The sequence below is a fragment of the Epinephelus fuscoguttatus genome, linkage group LG3, assembly GCF_011397635.1.
Source record: "Epinephelus fuscoguttatus linkage group LG3, E.fuscoguttatus.final_Chr_v1".
NCBI classification, from domain to species: domain Eukaryota; kingdom Metazoa; phylum Chordata; class Actinopteri; order Perciformes; family Serranidae; genus Epinephelus; species Epinephelus fuscoguttatus.
In genome coordinates this window covers 42,430,994-42,455,472 of record NC_064754.1, presented here as the reverse complement: position 1 = coordinate 42,455,472, position 24,479 = coordinate 42,430,994, and the positions used below count along the sequence as shown (strand labels likewise).

The following is a 24,479-nucleotide window of genomic DNA, read 5'->3' as shown; positions in this document are numbered from 1 at the left end:
CTGTTTTTAGTAATTAGATGGATAAATGGGCACTGGACGTGAATGTGCACATTGCAAAGTGCAAGTGCTACAATTATAAAGTTAATTCCATAACTCCAGAAAGTTTCCTGGACCAAGATGAGGAATGTTGGAGAAGAAATGGAAAACGTAGCAGTGCATAATGTCCCCTAACTGTTCCTCTCCCTCCCTCTCCTTTTTCCATCTCTTCTTGCTATTTCTTTCTCCCTGTCCCCTATCTCCTCCTTCTCCCCTATCCAGAGCGAAGACTCCGATGAGGATGAGCCTTGTGCCATCAGTGGCCGATGGACCTTCCAGAGGGACAGTAAGCGCTGGTCCCGTATGGAGGAGCTGGAGGTTTTTTCCTCACTGCCCTCAGACGCTGCCCAACCCCCTTTCCCAAAGGACCAAGTATCCCAGAAGGGCAAGCTCGCCCTCCGTGAAGGCAATAGTTCGGAGAGTGTGCTGACCGACCTCAGCGAACAGCCTGAAGTTGGCTCCATCCACAGCAGTGGGAGTGGTGGCAGAGGAGAAGAGAAGAGCCATGGAGCTGCCCTGACAAGTGAAACTTTACCTGCCGGCGCTACTCGTGCAAGCTCTGTAGCTAGCATGTGTTCTTCCTCGGGCACAGGCGGGTCAGGATGCGCAAATGAGGACTCCCTGTCTGATGGGATGCCTCCATCACCTCTGGAGACACTCGGACAGTTCACCTTTGATGTGAAAACAGGCATGGGGGGACTGGGAGGAAGTCTTGACAGAGGAGGTGGCAGCGGCAAAAGCACACGCTCAAGAGCGAAGAGCTTCCTCAAGAGGATGGAGAGTCTACGGCTGCGTAGCGGCACCACCTCCAAGAGAAAGAAGAAGGGGAGCACAAGTGGAGGGAAGATAGAAATCAGTGGCCCTGTCATCAAAGAGGGTCTGGATGATGACAAGCTGCGGAGGCTCAATTGTGTAGACATCTCCAGTATCAACCTCAACCAGAACCTCAATCACCACCGCAATCCCACTCAGACTATGACACTTAACCGCAATCGCTCTGTGTCCTACTCCACTCAGACCAGCAACGGCAGCACTGGAAGTACTGGGAGCAGCCAGTCTGAAGCCAGCAGTGGAAGTGCAGTGAGCACTCCAAGCCCAGTGACTCGCGCTCGCAGCCACAGCACAGCAGCTGGCTCCAGTAAGAGAGGAGGAATGTATTTGGAGGGTTTCGATCCTTTCAGCATTCCCCAACAAGCTGCAGATCTACAGCCAACACCACCACCCAAATCTGCCCCACCCATCCCCTGCCAAGCCAGTAATGGGATGACAGTGGATGAGCAGAACCGCAGGAACAACTGCAGTGTTCGAGACAATAGCAGACAAGCTGAAGAAGAAGAAGAAGAAGAAGAGGAGGAAGAGGAGGGCATGATCTTCTTCTACTTACCAGAAGGTCACAAGCCTGGAACCTTCCCCAAAGCCCTGCAGGACGGGAGTTCACGCAATAACAACGGGAATGATAATGGGAACTCAGTGATCCTCAGGGGGCGGCAAAGTCGACGCCAGCGGCGTTGCTCCTCAGGCTCTGTCGACAGCCGGCTCAGTTTTTATGACAACGTCCCCTACACTGAGAGGGAGGAGGAGGAAGACAGGGAAGAGGGGGATGAACGCAAACTGGAGCAAGTGCTGCAACATGTCAGCGGCCTGCAGCGGTTTGTTAATGCATGGTCAGAGGCGGTGGCTGGTGAAGAGGAAGAAGAGGAGGAGGACGAAGAGGAAGAGGGAGACTCAGATTCAGCACTGGACTCAGCCTCCCCTTGTCCGTCCTCCCCTCTGCAAAACCGGCTGGAGGAGACGGAGAACGGGAGTGATCAAGACAGCACAGGAAACCCGCTGGGAGAGGGAGAGGAAGGGATGAGGGAGCGAAGAGATTCTGGTGTTGGGGCATCTCTAACCAGAACCAGCAGGTCAGTAAATCTAAACTACCTTCCTACTGATGCAGTACAACTGTCAAAGGGTCAGTTCTAGGGGTGTAAGAAAATATCAATGCAGTAGAGAATCCCGATTTTATGTTTTGTAATCGTAAACTGCATCAAATACTTTGCGTAGCTCCTTTGACATCACTCATTGGTTTGTGGACTCCTGGTTTGTGCCCTGAGTTTGGCATTTTGGCTGTTGTTATTTTGGATTTTTGGAGCCAGAAATGACCATATTTCTGCTGCTAGCTTGGTTAGTTTGGTGCATTTATAGCCATGGTTAACTGTAAGAGATTTAAAACCATCAAAACAAGATGTACTTACTGATATACAGAACATTTAACTTTTGAGAGGGTCTTTTAGTACAACCAACCGCAGAACATGACTTTTTTTAGGCAACCAAAACATTTCAATTAATTTTCATTAAAGACACTGAATTAGCAACAACTACAGCAACATTGTTGCCATGGTAGCGACTTGTAAACAGAATCACCCACCTGTCACTCAAGTGGCCACACCCTTAATTATGCGTCACTTTAAGTCTTAATAAGATGTAAACAGGTGAGTTACAGAAAAATTCAGCCCCTATAGAGTTGTAATGAACGTTAGATGTACTGTAACTATCAAGACCAAAACTGTTTTTTGTACCAGTCTGTAAACATGTTTATTTCTGGTGTAAAGTTAAACATATTGACATGTACATACATATATACAGACATATACATGGGGGTGTATGGGGATTGACTCACGTTTGGAGCCAGCCTCAAGTGACCATTTAAGGAACTGCAGTTTTTGGATCTTCCAAGTTATTTTTGAGACCCGGAGGTTTCATACTTCATTGATTCTCAACAACACTGTATGGATTTCTAAGTAATAGTTGACATGCAAAGATTTGTGGCAGTGGTTCAGTTTGTGTTCTATTTAAACCCCTGACTAGTGTTGTAATCTGTCTTCAGCCTTTTCACTTTTCCTTTTCATGTAATGTTAATTTACATGTAATGCGATGCGATAAGATTTTATTTATTCATTTATTTGGATCTCCATTAGTCACTACCAAGGTAGCGACTACTCTTCCTGGGGTCCATAAATGCGATGCAGTCTGATACAATATGACACAATACTTGTCTTGGGCACAGGAGCTGCGCAAGTCTTGCTGCCTTACAATAATAGTCCAGAAGAAATGAAAACCATACACCATAAAAAAAAAAAAAAACATAAAAACTCATGCTACACAACAGTATTGCATATCAGCCTTATATACATTGCACATAACACCGGCATACAACAGAGCACCACAAGCAAAGTGCAACACAACCCCAAAGCATCAAGCAACATTATTTAAAATCTTAATTGAGGTTTGCACAAATTCATTTTTAAAGTAATTCAGTTTTAATATGGGCATCCTGTATTGTCTGCCTTAGGGTAAAAGGTCGTACTCAGCTTGGGGAATGCGGGAACAGTCAGACAGTATTTTCTGTGCTTGTTTGAGACAGACTGCTCATACAGTGTCTATACAATAATGCTAGCGTAATGTGACTGTTTGCGTGAACTGATCCTTTAACAGAGTAAATTATAATTCAAACAAATATGCTCATGCTTTTAGTCGTCTTTTGTAAAACTCCTGACAAACATGACCGAAATGCATGAAAGCTCAAGGACAAGAAAACAATAGAAAGACAAACAGTGGGGCACCAACAGAAAAGAGTTTTCCATAGAAAGTGACAGCAAAGGATAAACATGGGGACACGCTGAGACTTCTCTCCTTACGTAATGCTGCTGGATACTCTGGAATGCTGCTTGGTCTCCATGGGGACTGTTTCTGTTCCTTCAGGAATCCACAGGCAGAATTACATTCGAGGGGCGTACGAGTTTTTAGTCTTTAAGACAGTCTCTTGATTGATGTGTACATAAATCCCTGTAATCCCTTAACTGATCACTTGGCACATAAAACTACAAATACTGTGTACGGCTTTGTTTCTAAGTTTTTGTGCACACAAAGGCATGGTGCAGATCCCAGGAGTTAAACTGCTCTTTTTAATAACATCTCAATTTGTGCTCTCTTCTCTTTCCCTGTACGTACTCCAGACCACAGAAATTGCGTTGGCCGAGCTTCCAGAACTCCCATCGGCCCAGTTTGGCATCGGCCCAGCTCCAGATTAGCTGCCAGTCTGTGCTACAGATGAATCTACTCCAGAAGCTCTCCCTGCTGCAGCTCACTGCTCTGCTGGAGAGACACACCCCGACAAATAAACATGGCTTCAGCTGGTGAGTGAAATGGAGGGAAATGAAATGCTTGCGTAAAGGACATAGGGAGTGTTGAGGAGGAGGCCATTCCGTGCAGTGATTATTTGACAAACGATATTTTAAAGCTTGTTTTTCATGTGAAGTGCCGTCTGTGTATAGCTAATTGTTCCTCGGAAGTGATGCCCTCGAATTTCTGCCATCTATCCATTCAACTGCTCCCCCTCTGTCCCACCCGTTTCCCAATCCCCTCCATCTGCAGGTTGTTGTATAGTGTGGTGACGGCTGTCCACAAAGGTTGGGTTTCACATTCTTTTCCCAGGCCTGTAATTGCTGGGAAGGGGCGTACATTGTCTTTTTCTCAACGGGGCAATCATGGGAGTTCACACGCATGGTGTTAGAAGAGCTGGAGGCTGCAAAGAAATGTCCTCAACAATTCCCCCCCAGCCTCTATCCTCTCTGTCACTTCAGTCTGGCCTCAGTTTATATGCTGCTCATGATTATCCAGTGGCACCTTATATCATCCTTGTTACTGTATCTGTTTTAGAGATTTTGTAGTCACTCCTGACTTTACTTCTTCTTTCTCTTTGCGTCTATATTTCTGTGGGTTTTTTCTGAAATCGAATACTAGGGGAAAATCCATCAGATGCTCCATTTGATAGGGAAGCCCTGAAATAAAAGCAGTGCAAAATACAAGTGATGTACACAAGACTCAAGGAGGGCCTATGATGCTCATTCAACATGCTGAATTGGCTGAAAAAAAAAGCAGATGAGGGGCAACGGTGCAGAGCACACTACACCGACTAGGTTGACAGACGCACACTGTCAGTCCAACATTGACCAATGGCTGACTGTCGGCTTGGTGTGTCAGGGCCTTCGGCCCTACTATATCTTGGTATCTCTGCACCACCATTGCACCTGGGGAATGACCATAACAGAGCAGCACTTTTTATCCATGAAAAACCACCAATAATTTGGGAAGAAATGAACAACATCAGCAACCAATTTTACATTTTCCCCTGACATTAGCATGTAGCTACATGTAGCAGTGTAGGCTACGTAATGTAAACACTTGCAGTAACATGCTTGGAGCAGATGACCATAAAGAAATCTGACAGACTATGATGTCATACTGCATCATGTCCCCTTAACTTTGTTGACCAGAAAATGCATTACTGGAAATTCTTCAGTCAAAATATATAATATGAAAAAATCTTGAAAAAGAGTTACCCAGTTACCCAGAATTACCTTTTTATAACATTTGAAGGAAGTTTTATACTACTTTACAAGGTCCAATGAGAAAAATAAAGTGAAAAATTGCATCATTTTCTTGTGTTTTTCCACTTCCCCCCATTCCTTCTTCCCGAGGCCTTCCTTGGACAGGAATAGAAGGCGTTATGACAGTCTTATGACAGGCCGGAGCTCACTGAAAGACAGAGGCCACTTGTTGGCCGCTGGAGGCCCACACATATTCAGAATTCCGGACCAGGATCATAATATGCTCCCTTTCCATTTCCCCAAACTGTGGTTGCGAAGAGCGCTGCGAGTCTTGTGAACGGCTGCTCTTACAAAGACGAGCTTGTCCTGGGTCACGCACAGCATCTCTCGGCTAAACACACTCACACCCATGCAGATAGATACACAGCCATAAATCTGTGGGTGCATTCTTGTGAAACGGCCGGAGCTGCATGTTTCAACTCTGGGGTTTGTGGTTGTATACTTGGTGTTCACTTGCACCCAAGTGAACACACACACACACACACACACACACACACACACACAGAGTAACAAATAGTGAGACACACACTTTGTGCGGATGTATAAAGCAGTGGGATCCTCCCCTTTTGACACCCATCTGTACATCCTACTCTCCCCCCCTCTGTTCTTCCCTCACCCTGTTTATCCACTCCTCTCATAAACCTGGAGACAGGCTTCTGCAGCCACTTGCACACACATAAAAACACACATACACATTTTGGTCGCCAGGCTAACTCTGCAGTAATATGATTTGTTCTTGCAGGGTTTTTACACTGAAGGGATAGTTCAGATTTTTTGAAGTGGGGCTGTATGGCGTACGTATCCATCAATAGTATATTACATACAGCAGATGTCGGTGGGCATGGCTCCAGTTTAGAGATGCAGACTGGAGTCCCACATAGAAGCTAAGCAATCTACTGCTGTGAAGGGGTCAACAACAAACTGACCCTTTCACAGCAGTACATTACTTAGATAGAATGAAGGCATGTCGTGACACTGTTGACCTCTTTCAAGAAATCCCTTTTTAACTGAATTCCTAAATTTGTATCAAAATTCATATGTACATGTTGCAGATATTGATGAGTCTTCTGTTCTTTTTTTTTTTTTTTGAACACTTTATTTGTAATTTTCCAAATATCCTATAAAACAATCATATTCTCTGTTTTACAAATAGCCATAGCAAAAACAATCCCAAAAAGAGACAAAAACAAAGACAAACCAAACCGAAAATCAACCTGATCAAAATCAAATCAGAAGACAACTGACAGACCAAAAAAAAAACAAAAAAAAAAAAAAAAAACAAAAAAAAAAAAAACAAGTGCACCTAGTATTCCTTATCCAAGGGCAGGTATAAAAACTCAGAGTTCCAGTTCCAGACCAGGTAAATTGTTCACATAAGTTATTAGAGGGTCCCAGGTTTTGTGGAATCTGTGGATGGAACCGTTGAGGGTACATCTGATCTTTTCCAGCTTTACATTCTGCATAACATCCCTAATCCAGTGGTGGTGTGATGGAGGAGCAATAGCCTTCCATTTAAATAAAATCAAACGTCTAGCTAACAAGGAGGAGAAAGCAATGACCCTCTGTAAATGAGCGGGGGGAGGAGATCCGGACGGTTCAGAGAACCAACCGAAAACAGCAACCAAGGGAGAAGGTGAAATGTTATAACCATACGCATTAGAGATGACTTCAAAAAAGGATGACCAAAAAGAGACAAGTTTCGGACAAGACCAGAACATATGATAGGAGGTAGCCGGGGTCTGTTTACATCTATCGCACGATGGATCTATATTCTGAAATATTCTTGCTAGTTTAGCTTTCGAGAAGTGTAACCGATGCAACACTTTAAACTGTATTAAAGCATGTCTGGAGCATATGGAAGAAGAGTGGACTCTAGTAAGAGCCATATCCCATTCTTCATCGGACAGTGGGACCCCCAAATCACTTTCCCACTGTTCTCGAATATGGGAAATGGAGAGGTTGCAGCTATCCATGATACGGGAATAGATAAATGATGTTCTCCTCTTATTCAGCATATTGACCCTTAATAGAGAATCCAAACAGGAAGGAGAGGGAAGGGTAGGGAAATTAGCAAACTTTTTACGAGTAAAATCTCTAATTTGCAAGTATCGAAAAAAATGATTACTGGTCAGACCGAATTTTCTGGATAACTGTTCAAAGCTAGCAAAAGTATCATTAACATACAAATCTTCAATACTACGAATTCCCTTGTCATACCAAATTTTGAAGCCATTGTCCACTAAAGATGGTTGAAAAAGATGATTACGTATTATTGGTGAGTGAACCAAATACTCTGAATACCCAGATATCTTTTGAACTGCTTTACAATGCGTAGTGATTGAGTTACAACTATATTATCCTTAATATTATTAACTAGCGATGGTAGGGATGCACAGAGTAAGGCAGGGAGTGAATGTGGACTGCCTGTAACCTTTTCAATCTGGAGCCATGCAGGGATCTTATCCTTCCAGTCTTTTAACCACAGAGAGATGGCATTAAAATTCGCAGCCCAATAATACGTGCGCAAATTTGGAAGTGAAAGCCCACCTACACATTGCGGTCTTTCCATAAATTCTTTTCTTATACGAGCTGATTTATTATTCCATATAAAAGAAGAAACCATTTGATTAAATGCCTTGAAAAAAGATTTTGGTATGAAAACAGGTATCGCCTGAAACAAATACAGAAACTTTGGTACAATATTCATTTTTACAGAATTTACTCTCCCGACCAGAGATAGTGGCAGAATAGACCATCTTTTAATATCTTGTTTGCACTGTTCTAACAGAGGAGTAAGGTTACTTTTAAATAGACTGTAATAGGATTTGGTGACTTTTACACCCAGATATGTAAAGGACTCAGCAGATAACTTAAATGGCAGATTGGGATATTCTCTAGCATTACTATTAATGGGGAAATATTCGCTTTTAGTAAAATTTAATTTATATCCAGATATATTTCCAAATTCCTGCAAGACTCGAAGGATTTCGGGGATAGATGTGACAGGGTTGGTGACATATAATAACAGATCGTCTGCATAAAGCGAGACAGTATGAGTTAGGCCACCACGTGAAATACCTTGTATACTATTATTGCATCTAAGAGCTATGGCAAGTGGCTCTATAGCTAAAACGAAAAGTAACGGACTCACTGGATCCCCTTGTTTTGTCCCTCTGTGAAGAGGAAAGTACTCAGATGAGATGCCGTTGGTATAAACTGAGGCAGTTGGATCAGTGTAAATGAGCTTAACAAGTTGAATAAAATTAGGGCCAAAACCAAACCTGCTAAGTGTATGAAAAAGATACTCCCACTCGACCCGATCAAACGCCTTTTCGGCATCAAGCGATATTACTGCTTCTGGGGATGGAGTGTTAGATTTAGTATAGATGATATTAAACAATCGTCTCAGGTTAAAATAGGATTGTCTGCCCTGGATAAACCCAGTCTGGTCCCCCGAAATGATATGAGGAAGAACTGTTTCAAGACGGAGTGCAATGGCCTTTGAGAACACTTTACCGTCACAATTTGTCAAGCTGATTGGTCTGTAAGATGAGCAATCTCGAGGGTCCTTATTCTTCTTTAATAACAGTGTAATAGATGTCTGACGGAGCGTAGGTGGAAGAATGTTGTTCTCAAGTGCTTCTGCATAAACTGCAAGAAGAAGGGGGGCAAGTTTATCTTTAAATTTTTTATAAAAATCGGTTGGAAACCCATCTGGGCCAGGGGCTTTTCCACTCTGAAGAGACATTATTGCATTGTTGATTTCCTCCAGCGTCAGAGTTTGTTCCAATCGTTCTTTAAAGCCAGAGTCAATTGTCGGAATGTTCAGATTAGAAAAAAAGGCGTCAAATTGGTTGTGACCTGATGTTGACTCTGAAGAATATAGTTTAGAATAGAACTCTTTTAAGCAGTTATTAATAGCTTGATGATCCTCTGTTGAGGAGCCATCAGGTAGCATAATTTGCGAAATAATACAGGACGCAGCTTTTTGACGAAGTTGGTTAGCTAATAATTTGGAAGGTTTATCCCCCTCTTCATAGAATCTACTACGGGATTTAAAGATGAGCCTCTCCGCTTGGGTGGTAGTTAAGAGATCAATTTCAGTTTGTAAGCCTACTCTTTTTCTAATCAAATCAGGGGTCGGGGAACCAGACATGAGTCCGTCCAGAGCCTTAATTTCTAAAGACAGCTCTACAGTGTTCTTATGCTTCATTTTCCTAATATAAGCAGAGCGAGATATAATCTGCCCTCTGAGATACGCTTTAAGTGTTTCCCAAAGCGTTGAGGCTGAGATGTCATCAGTCCTGTTTACCTGCAGAAAAAATCTATTTGTTCTGAAATGAACTTTACAAAGTCTGAATCAGCCAACAGGAGTGTGTCAAGCCGCCATGTCCGTTTTGTCCTCTGAGTCGGAAGAGTTACCTTAATACTCACAGGGGCATGATCAGAAATAATAATTGGGTCATACTTACAATCTGTAATAACACTCAGCAAATAGGGGTCAACCAAAAAAAAATCTATCCTGGAAAATGACTTGTGTACATTAGAGTAAAATGAATACTCTCTGCTGGTGGGATGCTTAAATCTCCATGGATCTATAAGTTTATGTATATCTATGAATGACTGAATTGTTTGCACAGATTTAGATGGTCTTGGTGCAGACTGAGAGGAGCGATCCAAGATAGAATCCATCACCATGTTGTAATCCCCAGACATTATCAAGTGATGACTATCCAGATTAGGGATGGAGCTTAGCATCTTTTAAAAAATGATCATCATCAAAGTTCGGGCCATAAATATTGACCAATATTAAGCGGAGTTGGAACAGCTCTCCCACAACCATTACATATCTGCCATTCGGGTCCAAGACAGTGTCTGATACAATGAAAGGAATTTTTTTATGAATAAGTATAGCTACTCCTCTACCTTTGCAGTTAAATTGTGAATGGAACATTTGCCCCACCCAATCTTTATGAATTTTGGACTGGTCTCGATTCTGAAGGTGGGTTTCCTGTAGGAAAGCTATTCCAACCCCAAGATATTGTAAGTGAGAGAGAACCCTTTTTCTCTTGATTGCCTGATTCAGACCCTTCACATTCCAGCTTATAATTTTCATGTCATCTCTACCTGGGACTAGGTGTGAATTATCCTGTGTCATCAGAAGTACTCAAATCAAAAAAACCTGTGTCTGCCCCATTTAGATGGTAACAAAGACAAATAGATGCACAAACTGTATATAAGACAAATACCACATCTAAACTACTACATTTAACACATGAACAAGCCTTTAGAAGGCTGCCCCTCCCAAACAACTTCAAACTACGGCAAACCTGCATTTGCATGCTACCTGCAGTGGTGAATACCTTTTTCAGCCATTGATGAACCTCTCAAACGGTATGGTAAATGACCTGTGACATCATTTTACATTACTGAAACCATGATACCCATAGGTTGTAGAAAGCCAATGTAATGAGACCGGTGGTGATCATAATAATAAAAAAAAAAAAAAAAAAAACTTAGGATGGTTGTACATATGTAGCGTTGCATGTGATGTGAACACACATTCACACACAGAACGTTCACAGCGACATAAATAATACTAATTAAATAATAAAATAAAACGTAAAAAATACTGTCACAAAATATGACAGAATAATCATATCTTTAATGACATCACCGTCTCTTTTAAATGTCTATTGGTATCATTGACCCGCTCATTACCTCAATCACCATTGTCCGCAACATGTAAAGCGGGGCGTCCGTCAGCAACAGTAATAATGTTATTTACGTAGGTCAGCGCCTCCTCAGGGTCGGTAAACTTCATGCGTTTCCCGTTGTGTGTGAACTGCAGAGTGGCTGGGTAGTAGAGGCCGAATTGAATCTTAGCGGCGTGGAGCTTCTTTTTGGACTCGGAGAAGGCTGCGCGTCGTTTGTTGACATCCGGGCTGTAGTCAGGAAAGATGTGGAATTTTGATCCGTTGTAGGAGAGTGGGCCCCTTTGTCTGGCGAGGCGTAGGATCAATTCTTTGGTTTGAAAGTGATGGAGCCTGACAATGAATGGCCGCGGTCTGTTGTCACCATCTGCTGATTTTGGGGCCAAACTTCTGTGGGCTCTATCCACCGACGGCGGTTTCTCAAAATTATCTTCCCCGAGCACTTCAATGAGTAGTTTGGCGATGAATTCTGTTGGTCGCGGGCCCTCCACATTTTCCGGTATCCCCACCATGCGAATATTCTGCCGCCTGGTGTAGTTTTCCAGGTATGCCACCTTCTCCCTCAGAGCACCGTTCTCCTTAGCCAGCAAAGTTTGTGAAGCTTCCACACTGCTCATTCTCTTGTCGAACTCATTCAGTCCGTCCTCCATATCAGTAATTCGTTGGCCATACACACTCAGAATCGAATGTAGAGAAGCAATAGACGCCCGGTTCTCCTCCCGAAACGAGTTGATAGAGGCTTGCACGGCTGTTACTGCATTCGCTAGCGCTTCCATGTTGTTAGCATTAGCTTTAGCATCTGTTTCTGAGCTAACGCTAGCCGTGGAGTCCGAGTTGCGTCGAGTTCTGGCTCTCTCTCTTCGCTCTTGGGCAGGTTTGGGAGGCATTTATCTCTTCATAGGATTATTAAAGTCACTAAGTATGCGCTTCCAACGAAGTTGGAACAGTTACGAGGTCCAAAATATAAAAATTTGATAGATTTCTGCAGGAGCTGTGGAAGGCACGTCTACTCCCTACTCATGCTCGAGCTCCTCCCGACACCTCTTATTTTTTTACCGAGTCTTCTGTTCTTGTGTGTGTTTGTTTGTTGCAGGGCTGTGCCAAAGTTTATGAAGCGGATCAAAGTGCGCGACTATAAAGACAGGAATGTGTTCGGTGTGCCGCTACAAGTCATCGTCCAGCGGACAGGCCAGCCCCTCCCTCAGGGCATTCAGCAGGCCATGCGCTATTTACGCAACCAGTGCCTGGACCAGGTAATTTAAAGTACACAAATTAACACACATATGGACGGATGTATATAGAAACTTGAGCATATGCTGTAATTGCAGTGTACATATGACGTCAAGCTCCTGCCAGTCTGTCATTTAGCTTCTCCCCAGCTCAGAGATAAAGCTTCTTCTTTAAGGTGCTGCAGTTACATAATACTTGAATGTTAGGACATCTGCAATCAGTCAAATATTCATCCATGATTTTTTTTTCACTGCATGTTACATAAGATGGAGCAGTGATTCGGAAAAAGCCTGATACCCACTTAGTCAGTGTGTGTATACATGTTCTTTTTTCTCCGCTCTCTGTCACACATATGCCGAAGCGTGGAGCTCTGCTGAGAGTCAAAGTGTGCAGCTGGGAAGTCACCTGTCAGTCTGTTTAATCCAGAGACATCATGGCCGATTTATGTGTGTGTGTGTGTGTGTGTGTGTGTGTGTGTACATTCATAAAGGAAAGAAAGAGGGAGAGAGGAGAAAATAGCTAATAACGGAGGGCTAAACAGAAAACAGAGTGATGGTGTTCTTTTCAAAGCAGGACAAGGCGCCTCTGTTTGAAAGTGGTGAAAGCTCGTGGAAAGTATTCAGGCCGAACAAGCCAACGGCCTTTTTCTCTTTTTCTCCCTAACACTGCCATTTCATACAGCCTTAAAAGGCCAACGATGGGGTCCTACACAACATTCAGTACAAGGAGGCCCACTGGGTGTCATGGGAGCTTGTAAATACAGTCAACAGGATCTGCTGTGATGTAACCATATTCACTATAAGCTCTGGATCTGGGGATAAGTCAAGAATATTATTTTTCAGTGATAACAGCCTGCAGCTTTAAAAGACATGTTTTTTTAAATGTGCTTTTGGCACATGAATCATTTTTGATATGCCTTAATGATAGGATCAAACACCGCACTCATGAGAATGCTGAGACTAATAAAGGAATTACAGTTCAGAGCTGACTTATCAGGTTTCTGTATATGCATGCATGATGTAACTCTCTCTCTCACTTTTTGTTCAGGTGGGCCTTTTCAGGAAATCCGGCGTTAAATCTCGTATCCAGGCTCTTCGTCAGATGAACGAGGCGAGTGGCGCAGACGGAGGGGGCGTCAACTACGAGGGCCAGTCGGCATATGACGTCGCAGACATGCTAAAGCAGTACTTCAGAGATCTGCCAGAACCCCTGCTCACCAGCAAACTGTCTGAGACCTTCCTCCAGATTTACCAGTGTAAGAATACACACACATTTAAAGTATAAACAAAACCCTGTTGAGACGATTCACATACACAGACGCACGTCTGCAAGACGATTGCATTTTAGAATACACAAGATGGTATTGTTTCAGAGCTGTAGATGCTTGCCTGCTGTGAGGCAAGAAATTGTGAAACAGTAAAAAGAAAACAAACGATGAGTGCAGGAAATACCCGCAGGATGAGGATATATCTAAGTGGTTCATCCTTCTGTGGACATCCCCTCAAGTTCTGTTCCTGTATGACTGTAATAGCTGCATTAGGATCTGTTTATATAAGGTGAAACAAAACCGGTCCTGTGCATGAAGCATGAAGCACATAGTGTACACAGACTTATATAAAACACTTGGGTCGACACAGATCTCATCATAGCTCAGACCTGGCAAGCGAAGGGAAGCCATACACACACTTTTTCCAAAGACACCAAAAAAGATGACATCATGTAGCATGCCAGTGGTTATTAGTTGCTTTCTGCTTATGATATTAAAAAAGAAGTCCTGACATCCTCCCTCTTCCTCTACAGACATGCCTAAGGAGCTGCGTCTGCAGGCAGCGCGTGCCGCTGTGCTGCTGCTGCCCGACGAGAACCGCGAGGCTCTGCGGACACTGCTGTGTCTGCTGAGCGACGTGACGGCCAGCGTGTCTGAGAACCAGATGACTCCCACCAACCTGGCTGTTTGCCTGGCGCCATCCCTCTTCCACCTCAACACCCTGCGCCGCAAGGAAAGCTCCTCGCCAAGGTGTGTGTTTGTGTGTCTACACCACTGTAATCAACTAATTTTAAACATATCACTGCCTTTATTTTGATTGCCATCACTGGTACAGTCAGCTTGCAGCTTACATAACATGTAGTATGCTGTACATTCACAAAACAGGAAATGGTTAGTCTAAAGAAACAAAGGAGCAGGATACTGGAGATGGAGGTCAGAGAAGAGAAGCTGAGAGAGCAAAGCTTGAAACAGGAGGAAGGGAGAGAGACAGAGGAAATAGCAAGGTTACATAAACATCTTCGCCTAATTAAGAACACACATATTTTGTTCCATGTTTAGCTAGAAGATGCTTTAGCAGGTGTCCAGTGTTTTCTCTCCACCCTCAACCCATGGCGCTTCCTCTGTCCTCTCTAACGCTCACTGTCTCGATGATGGATGATGTTACTAATCTTTTTGTCCTTTTCTCTTCTCTTCCTTGGTCAAAGGGTGATGAACAGGAAACAGATACTGGGAAAGCCAGACCAGAGAGACCTGAATGAGAACCTGGCTGCCACTCACGGCCTGGCACACATGATCCAGGAGTGCAGCAAACTCTTCCGGGTCAGTAGTTAGTTTTAGTTAGAAGTTAGGTAGTAGTTAGAAGTTTTCTTTTGACAGATATCAAAATTACATTCAGAATGTTTTATTGAGTGAGATACTGTATAGGTCCTATCTTACACTAGTTTCACACTAACACCATTTTCAGGGCCCGCACCCATGTTGTGTAAGTTGCAAATCTACGTACGCCCATTTGTGCAACCATGGGCATGTAGGTCTTAAATTGAGGTGTGGTCAGGCGCATTGTTAGTGTACTGCTATTTTGAGGCAGCAAAAAGCAACTGTGCCATTGACCAACAAAAACCAGGTCTAAAGTCAGAATGGCGCAGTATTTTCCTGCTATTAAAGGGCGCATTATTCAGATAGTGAGATTGGCCCACATCAGCAGATTCACAACACGCATACACTCTGCTTGTTACACACACAGGGATGTGCAAATGAGTTGTGGGTGCATGAAAAAAATACATCATTAATCAGGAAAATATTAATGATATTTTCTAAAATGTGAACATAGCAGAGAGCAGAGCAGAGCTGCTGCCCAACTCTCTATTAAGAGAAGCTGTGCGCATTTACCCACGAAGAGCAGCGCAACTTCATTGATTGTTTCGGAAGCTAAAAGTTAAGTTCTGTGTCCTCTGTCAAGTTTATAACAACAGTTTTTAGTTTTGCTGCTCAAATGCGCCATGATATTTACTGCAATGACATCACTGCTTTTACTGCACTGCTTCACTGCAAAACCGCTCACTTCTCTGATTTGCAGAATCCGCCATGCAAATAGCAGGGCACCAGGTGCAGGCGCATCTGGCTTTTAAAGGGAATTGGAGATGGCACTCTGACTGGTTGAATTCATGTTTGCCCAAAACACACCTGTGATTAATTAGGGGACTAAATACAACCCATTTGCCTTTTGTACCTTAATTCATGTACAAATTATTCAGTTTAACTAGCAAAGTGGAGTTGGACCCACCCTAAATGCACTTGCAAAGTGTACTCTGAAGCATGCTCTACTGATGGGTTAAATAGAGTCCGTGAGGCAAACTGCCACGTAAGTCGATGTTGTGTTTGCTGACAGAATGAACATGACCTCTGGTTCACTGTACCATGTCATTGCAAAACACTTTGTGTTCCTGTGTTTGTCCTGTAAACATAGTGTACATAACTCAGTGATTCATGCTGTCATTTGAACAAGCAGTGTTATGATTACGTAAAGTAAATGTGCCAAGTGTTTTAAATGCCCCTGTTGTGCGGAAGTGGACTCAACGTTATGTCTCTTTATTCTTAGTTCTTTATTCAGATCCCCATTAGCTTCCACAAAGTGGTCGCTAGTCTTCCTGGGTTTTCTCTGCATTTGTGAAAGAAGTTAAAATACAGCATCGTCACACAAAAGCCACAAACTCATGAATCCACCACAACTGAATGGATAAACAGGAAATAATCAGCAAACTACACTGTTAATAATCCAATTTCAATCCCATTATGCCAAAGCGTTGCTCTTCCCAGTGCAGTCCTCCTCCCTGACCTGCTACAGTAAATGCTAAGAGGCAGCATACTGTTGGTCATTAGTGTTAGGTTTTATTAGATTGCTTGCTGGCTTCCTGTCATGGTCACATCATACAACAAGTAAACTCGATTACCTCCCAAATTGTTTTCTTTTAATTAGATCTCTGTCGGTGCACAGAGGCTCAAAACAGGAAGATGACCTATTAACTGACTGTAATTTGCGTCCATTTTTACCAAGACTTTTCCTATCTGATAAAAATCCTTTTCTTAGACTGTAATATTGTTAGTGTTCAATTAAACCTGAGAGATGACACAAAAAGAGAGAAAGAATGAGGATGAGCTTGGCAAACAGATGGAGATGAAAATAGGATGTGGTGTTGATGTTTCCATTTTTAATTGGACTTCATGTAATCAGGGTGGAGATGCCTGGCAAAAACAAAACATCAGGTAGTGACTCAGTGCTGATCACTCTTATCAGAGGACATTTAGAACGTCAAGATGTTTTAAGACGCTCAGAAATGCTCTGCTTTGAACAATGTTTGCTGTCTGATGTGGTTTTCATACAAATAACCTCAATTAACTGTTTAAAAAAGCTCATACTCCCTTGTTGGAAAAAAAAAATCAAATAGTCAAATCAAACATATTTAACCATCATGCATTCTGGCAGCTCATGGCCTACAGCAACACAATGGAAAGTTAAGACCTGGCCTTCATCCTCCTCCTCTTTTCCCACAGATCCCAGAGGAGATGAGTCGCTGCAGGAACTCTTATGTGGAGCAGGCGCTGCTGCCACGACGCCTGGAAGAGCTCGCTGGTGAAGAGGCCGGGCAGGGAGGTTACAGGGCCTTCCTCCAGGACAGCCTGGACGCCCTCCTCAAAGACGCCAAGGACAAGTTTAAAGGTTACGACAGCTGCTCCACGCCCGAGCACGCAGAGCTGGCCTGTAGGAAGGTAAAGCCACTTGTTTGTTCATCAACTCACATTTTTAGAAAGAAAAAAATCTTTTTTCACACATCTGTTCAGTCCATGCGGCTGCTCTCAGCGTGGCTGTTTGTGGCAGACTAATGTGATTCATGAAAGATTATTTAACGAGAGAAAAAAAAAACAGATCATCAGTCAGTCTGTCTTGATTGTGTAAACAAGCCACCATTCCTGAAGCACACACTGTCTCTTAAACTATCTGTTTCCTGTCTTCTCCTGTCCTCTGTGTGTCTGCCTCTCCCTCCCTCCTGCCTCTCTAAATGTCAAATGGAAAACCAGCAGTTAGGGTTTCCTGTATAGAAACACATCCGTGTGAAACTGGCCTGGCCCTTGGCTTCTCATTCCCATCCCAGTACTGGACTCTATCCCAGAATGACATCAGCTTGACATAGACACACACACACACACACACACACACACACACACACACACACACAAACATACACAACCTAACCATTATCCCAGGCCTACATTTCCTGTGTGTAGTGTGCAAAGGGCCCCGTATGAGGTTATCTTTTCTCCAGTTTGAGAGTCACAAGGCGCAGAATGTTCTCTATCATCTGATGGCAGAATGAAGCAGCTGACTCGGCTAAAGGGCACTGGGAAGTTTTGAAACACAGTCTGACTGTTGTGCATAAAATGATGTCTGGATTACCACTTCTAGCATCTCTAAATATCAATGATAAGATTAGATACTGTAAAAGAAACTCTCAAAGACTCCCAATTTCTCTCTCCTCTCATTTCCTGTCATCTCTTTGCTTTTGGCTACAAACTAAGGACTTATAATGCAGCTAAATAATACCAGTTTTGAAAAGGACTGCATGTTAAGCACATTGGTCATATCCATGTGTTTCTCCAGGTGCATGATGGCTTTCCTCTGCGGCTGTGGAAGGTGACCGTGGAGGTGCCTGCGGGTCCTGAGGAGGTTTTGACACGAGTGCTGCGGGAGCAGGGCTACTGGGACGAGGACTTGCTCGAGAGCCGGGTGGTTGAGACCCTGGACGAGAGGACGGAGGTCTACCAGTACGTCAGGAACACTATGGCTCCACATCCCACCAGAGACCACCTCGTGCTCAGGTAGACATTAGCCCATTGTCCGTCTCTTCCTCCACGTCTCACTTCTTTGTCTTCATCTTTTTGATGTTCTGTTTATGATTTATTGTTGTTTTCTAATGAAAACTCTTAACTCTCTCTACCAGAACGTGGGTAACAGACCTGCCAAAAGGAGCGTGTGCACTGGTGTGTACGTCTGTGGACCATGAAGGAGTGCCTGTTGTTGGTGTTCGGGCAAATGTCCTCACCTCACGCTACTTCATTGAGCCCTGTGGAACCAACAAATCCAGACTCACACATATTTCTAGGATCGACTGCAGGTGAGTGAATGACTGACAAAGAGAAATAAGTCAGAATGTGGGACTGTCGCACGCAAATCAGCAATAGCAATGTAACATTAACTAGGTAGCCACTGAGACATCGGCACACTACTAGCTTTTTTTATGTTTGTTATGGAGAAAAGGACCATAATACATAGAAAAGACATTAACCTAAGATAACATGATGGTTATCATATTTTTTAAATCTTACTAACAAAGAAAATATATTTGTTGGTTTATTTTATTGCTTGTGCAACGATCTTGCCACTGGGTTTGGAGTGTGCACACCCTACCCCTAGACATGAACGCAGACTACAGAGGGGTGAGGGGGTGAGGCCGGGGAAAGCAGTGTATTGGTATTGAGCTGTAGTCCTCTTTTGTGATCATTCAGTGTCTTTACGCTGGTGGCACAAAGAGCTAACAAGACATCTCTTTTATTTTTTCCCAGGGGTCGTTTCCCAGAGTGGTACAATAAACTGTATGGACACTTGTGCGCCACCGAGGTTGCACGGATACGTGACTCATTCACCGTGCCCATGGACAAATGAGAAAGCAATGTGCAATTTGGGCACGACAGACTTGACAGCTTCTTTGGACCATAATTTAGATCCTACAGAGGACTCAAAATGACTCATTCCACCCATTCCATCAGAGAGGGCGATGGGGTCCAAACCTCTTTACACTCACAATTAATGGACAAATCCTGGATCCTGGATTGAAGGACTTTTTGTGTTTTTGCTCTGATTTTGTTACAACAGACTGATGTTATTGTCTAAAACTGTTCTGTTGGGGCTTTCAGTGTGCTCCCGAGAGGACTCGTGTCATACAAACATTTCTCCGGGCCAAAGGACATGATGTCACTGATACAGGATGTGAGATTTATCCAAACGGTGCTACTGCTTCTGAGAAGCAAAGTGGGGTGTGTGAGTGTGTGTGCATGAGTGTTCAAAGCAACAAACAGTTAATTAATACATATTCCTCACACTGGTTTTCCAGTGGCAGCATAATGTGTACATACAGTATTCTGTTCACAGTAATGGTTTATGTGTGTCTTGTGTTACCTCTGTCTCTTTTTTCTGTTACAGTAAGGCACAGGAGGAACAGTAGAGAATATTATGGTCAGCTGATTGATTAATCCATGGGTGAAGAAAGATGTGAATGTGTTAGGAACATGCAGACTGAGCAGAGACAACAGACGGGATATAGTGAGATGACAGGTGGCTGATAGCATAGAGGGTTTTAGTGCTTAGAAAGGCAGAGACAGATGAGAATCGGTGGCTGGCTCACCAAAAAGAGAAGTAAGGATCAAAGAAATGGCCTCATTTACTAACATACAAATAAGATGTCCTCTCATTTTGTTCTTGAAGACACGGACAGAATAAGTCACTGTGCCGGGAACCAGTCACAAGTGCAAAAAGGCAATTTTTGAATAACAGTAAGAGCTCATCAGTAGCTGTTTCTGACTGAGGCTCAGTGTTAGAGATGGGGAATGTTGCTTATTTAACAGGATTTAAGATTTAAGATGAATAGATCTACAGCAATGGACCAAATTTGGAAAAAAGCTAAAATAAGTACTGAGCTTTTCCTCCTATATTAAAAAAGCTAATGATAGTGTTGTTAAGTGCACACGCAGTCAGTTGTTATAGGCCGAACTTCACTTACATATACACGTTGATAAAAATTACTGATTTCACAATAATCCTGATGTACATGAGAACAGAAAAAACAATGCACTGTTCCAACCTGCAACCTCTGGCTAGTCCTATAAAAGATGAGTAAAGAGAGAAAACATGGTCCTTTTATAAAGGTGGAGATTTTACAGGTTTTACTGTAAAGAAGAGGGCAGACTGAATGTTTGTGTGATTTCAAAGGAAGGAAAACGATCTTTTGTGTAAGCTTCTTTCTCCGTACTGTCTTCTTCAGTGTTAAAAAAGAAGTAAGAGATTTAGGTTCCTTGAAACCTTCTTTACTCATAACACTCACGCTTCAATCTGAGGGCGCACATTTTTTTCTGTGTTGAGTTGTGTGATTAATTCGCTAAGCCATTGTTCATATCGTAAATGTCTGTACTTTTAACTGTGTCTCTGCCAAATAATAACGCATGACAATGACAGTTAATTTAAAACAAATATATTTATACCTCAGATATATGTTTGTTTTGTATCATACCATTTTATTTTATTTTATTGTAAATGTTAAGCTTTATGTTACAGAAATGAACAAATGTTTTATCTTTTTTATTAATATTATTTCTGTACAGGTTAATCAAAGTGCACTATTAAATGTATTAAAATAAAGTAAAAAAAAAAAATGCTTCATTTGTCATTTGTTTTCCAGAGGTGGGACCAAGTCATTGACTCTATTTACATGCAGTTAAATTCCACTTAAATTCCGAATACGACATTACTCAGCATATCCATAGATATTCTGAATTAGGCTTTATTCGAAGTTAGTGTTTTCCAAGTAAGACATAGAAATGCTGATATTAGTTAGGTTTTAAGAGCATTCTTTAGACATGTATACAGCACGTTCAGATTATACGTCTCATCTGGGGGTTTACAGCAGTTTGCAACACAGGGCATCTTGCCTGCTTATGGTCAGCTCTGTGTGTTGTCATGGATACGCTTTACACAAACCAACAAGTCAACAGTTTGCGAGGCTGGGGTAAACGCATGTCCAAAAAGGCCCATATTTCTGTTCGGATGGGGAAACACATCTTCTTTTAAACATTATAAAAGACTGGATGTAAACAGATTTTTGGATATACGCAAATACAATGCTGACCTTTTCAAGAAGGTGGTTAAAGGAATGAAAGAGTGAGGCTGTTTTTGCACGATCCAACAAGTCTGCCACCACAGGAATCTTATCTTGATGCAAAGAAGCTAAATGGCACAAACAAGTTCGACTTTTTTGACGTGATGAACGACATCTCCATCCAATATCACCGATCACCCTGAGCGCGCACACGTGAGCGCGGAGCACAGAGAGGCAGTTAGAGCTACAGGCTACAGTGAGGCTAAACACAGACTTCATATGACATTTTTCAAAACAACTTTTTTTATGATGGGGCTGCAGCACACTTGGATCACCATGGATTAGCAGTACAGAGATACTTTGTGGTTTCAATTTTGTGTTCTTGGACGTTAGTGTGGGGCGGCATCAGCCATTAAGTGTGCTAGCCGCTCCCCCCGCTGATCTCCGCAAGGAATGTGAGGACTCTAACACTTCACCAGGGCCTCCATCAGCATATGGGTGAGTAGATAATGGCTGAATTTTAATTTTTGGATGCACTATCCCTTTAAGGGCTTTGTAAACAAACAGGAGAACCTTAAAGTCAATTTTGAGCTTATTTTGTAAAGTGGAATCTAAAATCATCAAATATGTGACTCGAGTCAGACTCAGGTCCAAGTCACGTGCCTCGATTCCACACCTGTTGTTTACAGTGCAGTTTGTTGCGGGTGCTTCCACTTTCTCAGATCCAGACTTGTTTTCCTCATCCACCTCTTTCTGCATCTCGCCTTCGTTCCACACCAATAAATCCAAGACTGGTGCAGAGAGGCGGGAGCTGCGTGCAGGGGAGGTATCAACTGGCTTAGTAGATGGTGATCTCACTCGTTGTCTTGTGTCTTACATAACTGTTTCATATAGCAGAGGACAATGGAGTTGGTTGTACCACAGCTGGCCTGGTCTGGACCCGGCAGACTCAGCGAGAGGGTGGGGGCAGTCATGCGGCCAAGAAGGGGGGGGGGGGGTCCAAGGGTCAGAGAGAGGGCTGATGTACCCCTTTATGTCTTTAATTACTTGACAAAAGGAGAAGTAGCCACATGTAGGAGGAAAATCATATTTTCTGTGTACGTGCTGAATGAAGACGTACACGTTTTGCTCTTATCCAAACACTGGAGTTACTATCATCCATAACTTGGACTTCATATTTACATAACAGGTACTTTCCACATGTGCAACAGTGTGTGAGCAGAAACAAGTGTTAACTTGACTGTAACAGCCCACAGTCAAGACAACGCATTTACATTTTATACCGCTGCCATCCTCACTGACTTTTATACAGATGGACCATGAAACATAGGCGGGAATCTTTGGGCTTGGGGGAGCTATCACGTATTTTCAAGTCAAATAATTCAAATCCAAGTGAAGTCACAAGTCACTGGTTCTAAAGTCCAAGTGGAGTTACAAGTCTTTTTTATATTGTCAAGTCTACAGTCATTAAATTTGTGACTTGAGTCCACACCTCTAACATTAGCACTTCACATACTCAGTCAGGAACTAGAGATTAACCAGCGCCTCCAAAAGACACATAAAACCACAGATGTGAGCATATTCTTGAATTTGAATTTGTAAAGCATATTCAACAGGTGTGTTTTTATTTTTTGTTTGAATAATACAAGTCTCTAGAGGCAAAATCTCTCTTTTGCTCTCTTTTTCCATTTCTCTTCCTCTGTGTTTGTTTCTGCATGCACTCAATCCAAATGCCTGCATGTTTTTGTATGCACGTGTGTGTATGTTTTTTGCTGGGAACCCAAACACCTCTGGGAGATTATGCAGAGCCAGATAAGGCAGACTAAGAGTCAGCACCGGGGCTGCATTCCTACACCGTTGTTTGAGAATCAGACGCAGAAGGTTTCCCACATTGATAAATGAATACAAACGTGCAAGTGCATGCTTCCATGTGTGTGTGCATTTCTTCTTCTAGTTTGTTTGCCATTCATCAAAAATGCAGTACTCGCTTTGCAACAGAACAGTGTGAAGGTTATTGCCGGATCCATATCTGGTGTTTGAAGTCCTGTTTTTTATTTTATTTCTATTACTGGGGCATCACACATCCTATTTTCCTTTTTTAAAAATAAATGATGGAAATGAAACACCTTTTGCGACTCAACTCTCCAGGGGGCTTTGGAGGAATTACCCCCAGAAATGCTACAGCAGACTGCAAGGCTTTATAAACTCATGAAACATGCAAACAATCACATTATGCCTGGCAAATGCACAAAACAGTTGACACCACCAGAGCTACGCTGCTTATAACAAATTGTTTTATTTAGCACATCATATCGTGCACTGAAACAGTTTCCACTGGTGCAACAGCACAAACAATGAGTAGCTGTATTTGGTCACAAGAAATCGGATGTGCCAAATATCTGACAGGAACTCTGGGTCACACATCTTCATGTGGACTGGAATGCTCTGATGGATTACTTGGTATTGTTGTGGCAACGGAGCTGGTATGTCATCATTGATAACAGAGTGTTTTAAGAGTCAACATGGAAAAGAGAATTTAGTCACACAGTGTTTCTACAGTTGACCTCATATCATTCCTCATCATATCTCCATATTCCAGAAATTCCAAAGGTTGGAAGTAAAGCTTTTGAGCGGGGGTAAACTGTCCTCCAAAAAACTCTCACACACAGACAGTCTAGTTGTTTTAATGACCTAATCACTGGTGTCCCAGATGTGGCGGGGTCATATCCAAATCCCACAGATGTGGTGTTGCAGACCTGATATGGCAGTATGTATGTTCATGTTTGTATGCACATTTGGATGTGTGAGTGATACAGAGAGAGAAATAAAATAGCATGACAGTGACTATTACAGAAACAAGACAAGGATGTCCCAA

General features: G+C 42.7%; 1 protein-coding gene across 1 annotated transcript; it reads left to right on the top strand.

The window, feature by feature from the left end:
• Nucleotides 1–237: 237 nt before the first annotated feature.
• dlc1 (DLC1 Rho GTPase activating protein) lies at nt 238–21,147 on the top strand. The gene is made up of 10 exons (XM_049572267.1): nt 238–1,940; nt 4,035–4,214; nt 12,276–12,435; nt 13,460–13,667; nt 14,213–14,429; nt 14,885–14,999; nt 17,232–17,447; nt 18,337–18,554; nt 18,677–18,850; nt 19,299–21,147. Exons 1-10 carry the CDS (start codon nt 340–342, stop codon nt 19,396–19,398), a joined length of 3,189 nt encoding a protein of 1,062 aa, XP_049428224.1. The 5' UTR covers nt 238–339; the 3' UTR covers nt 19,399–21,147.
• The last annotated feature ends 3,332 nt before the right edge of the window (nt 21,148–24,479 follow it).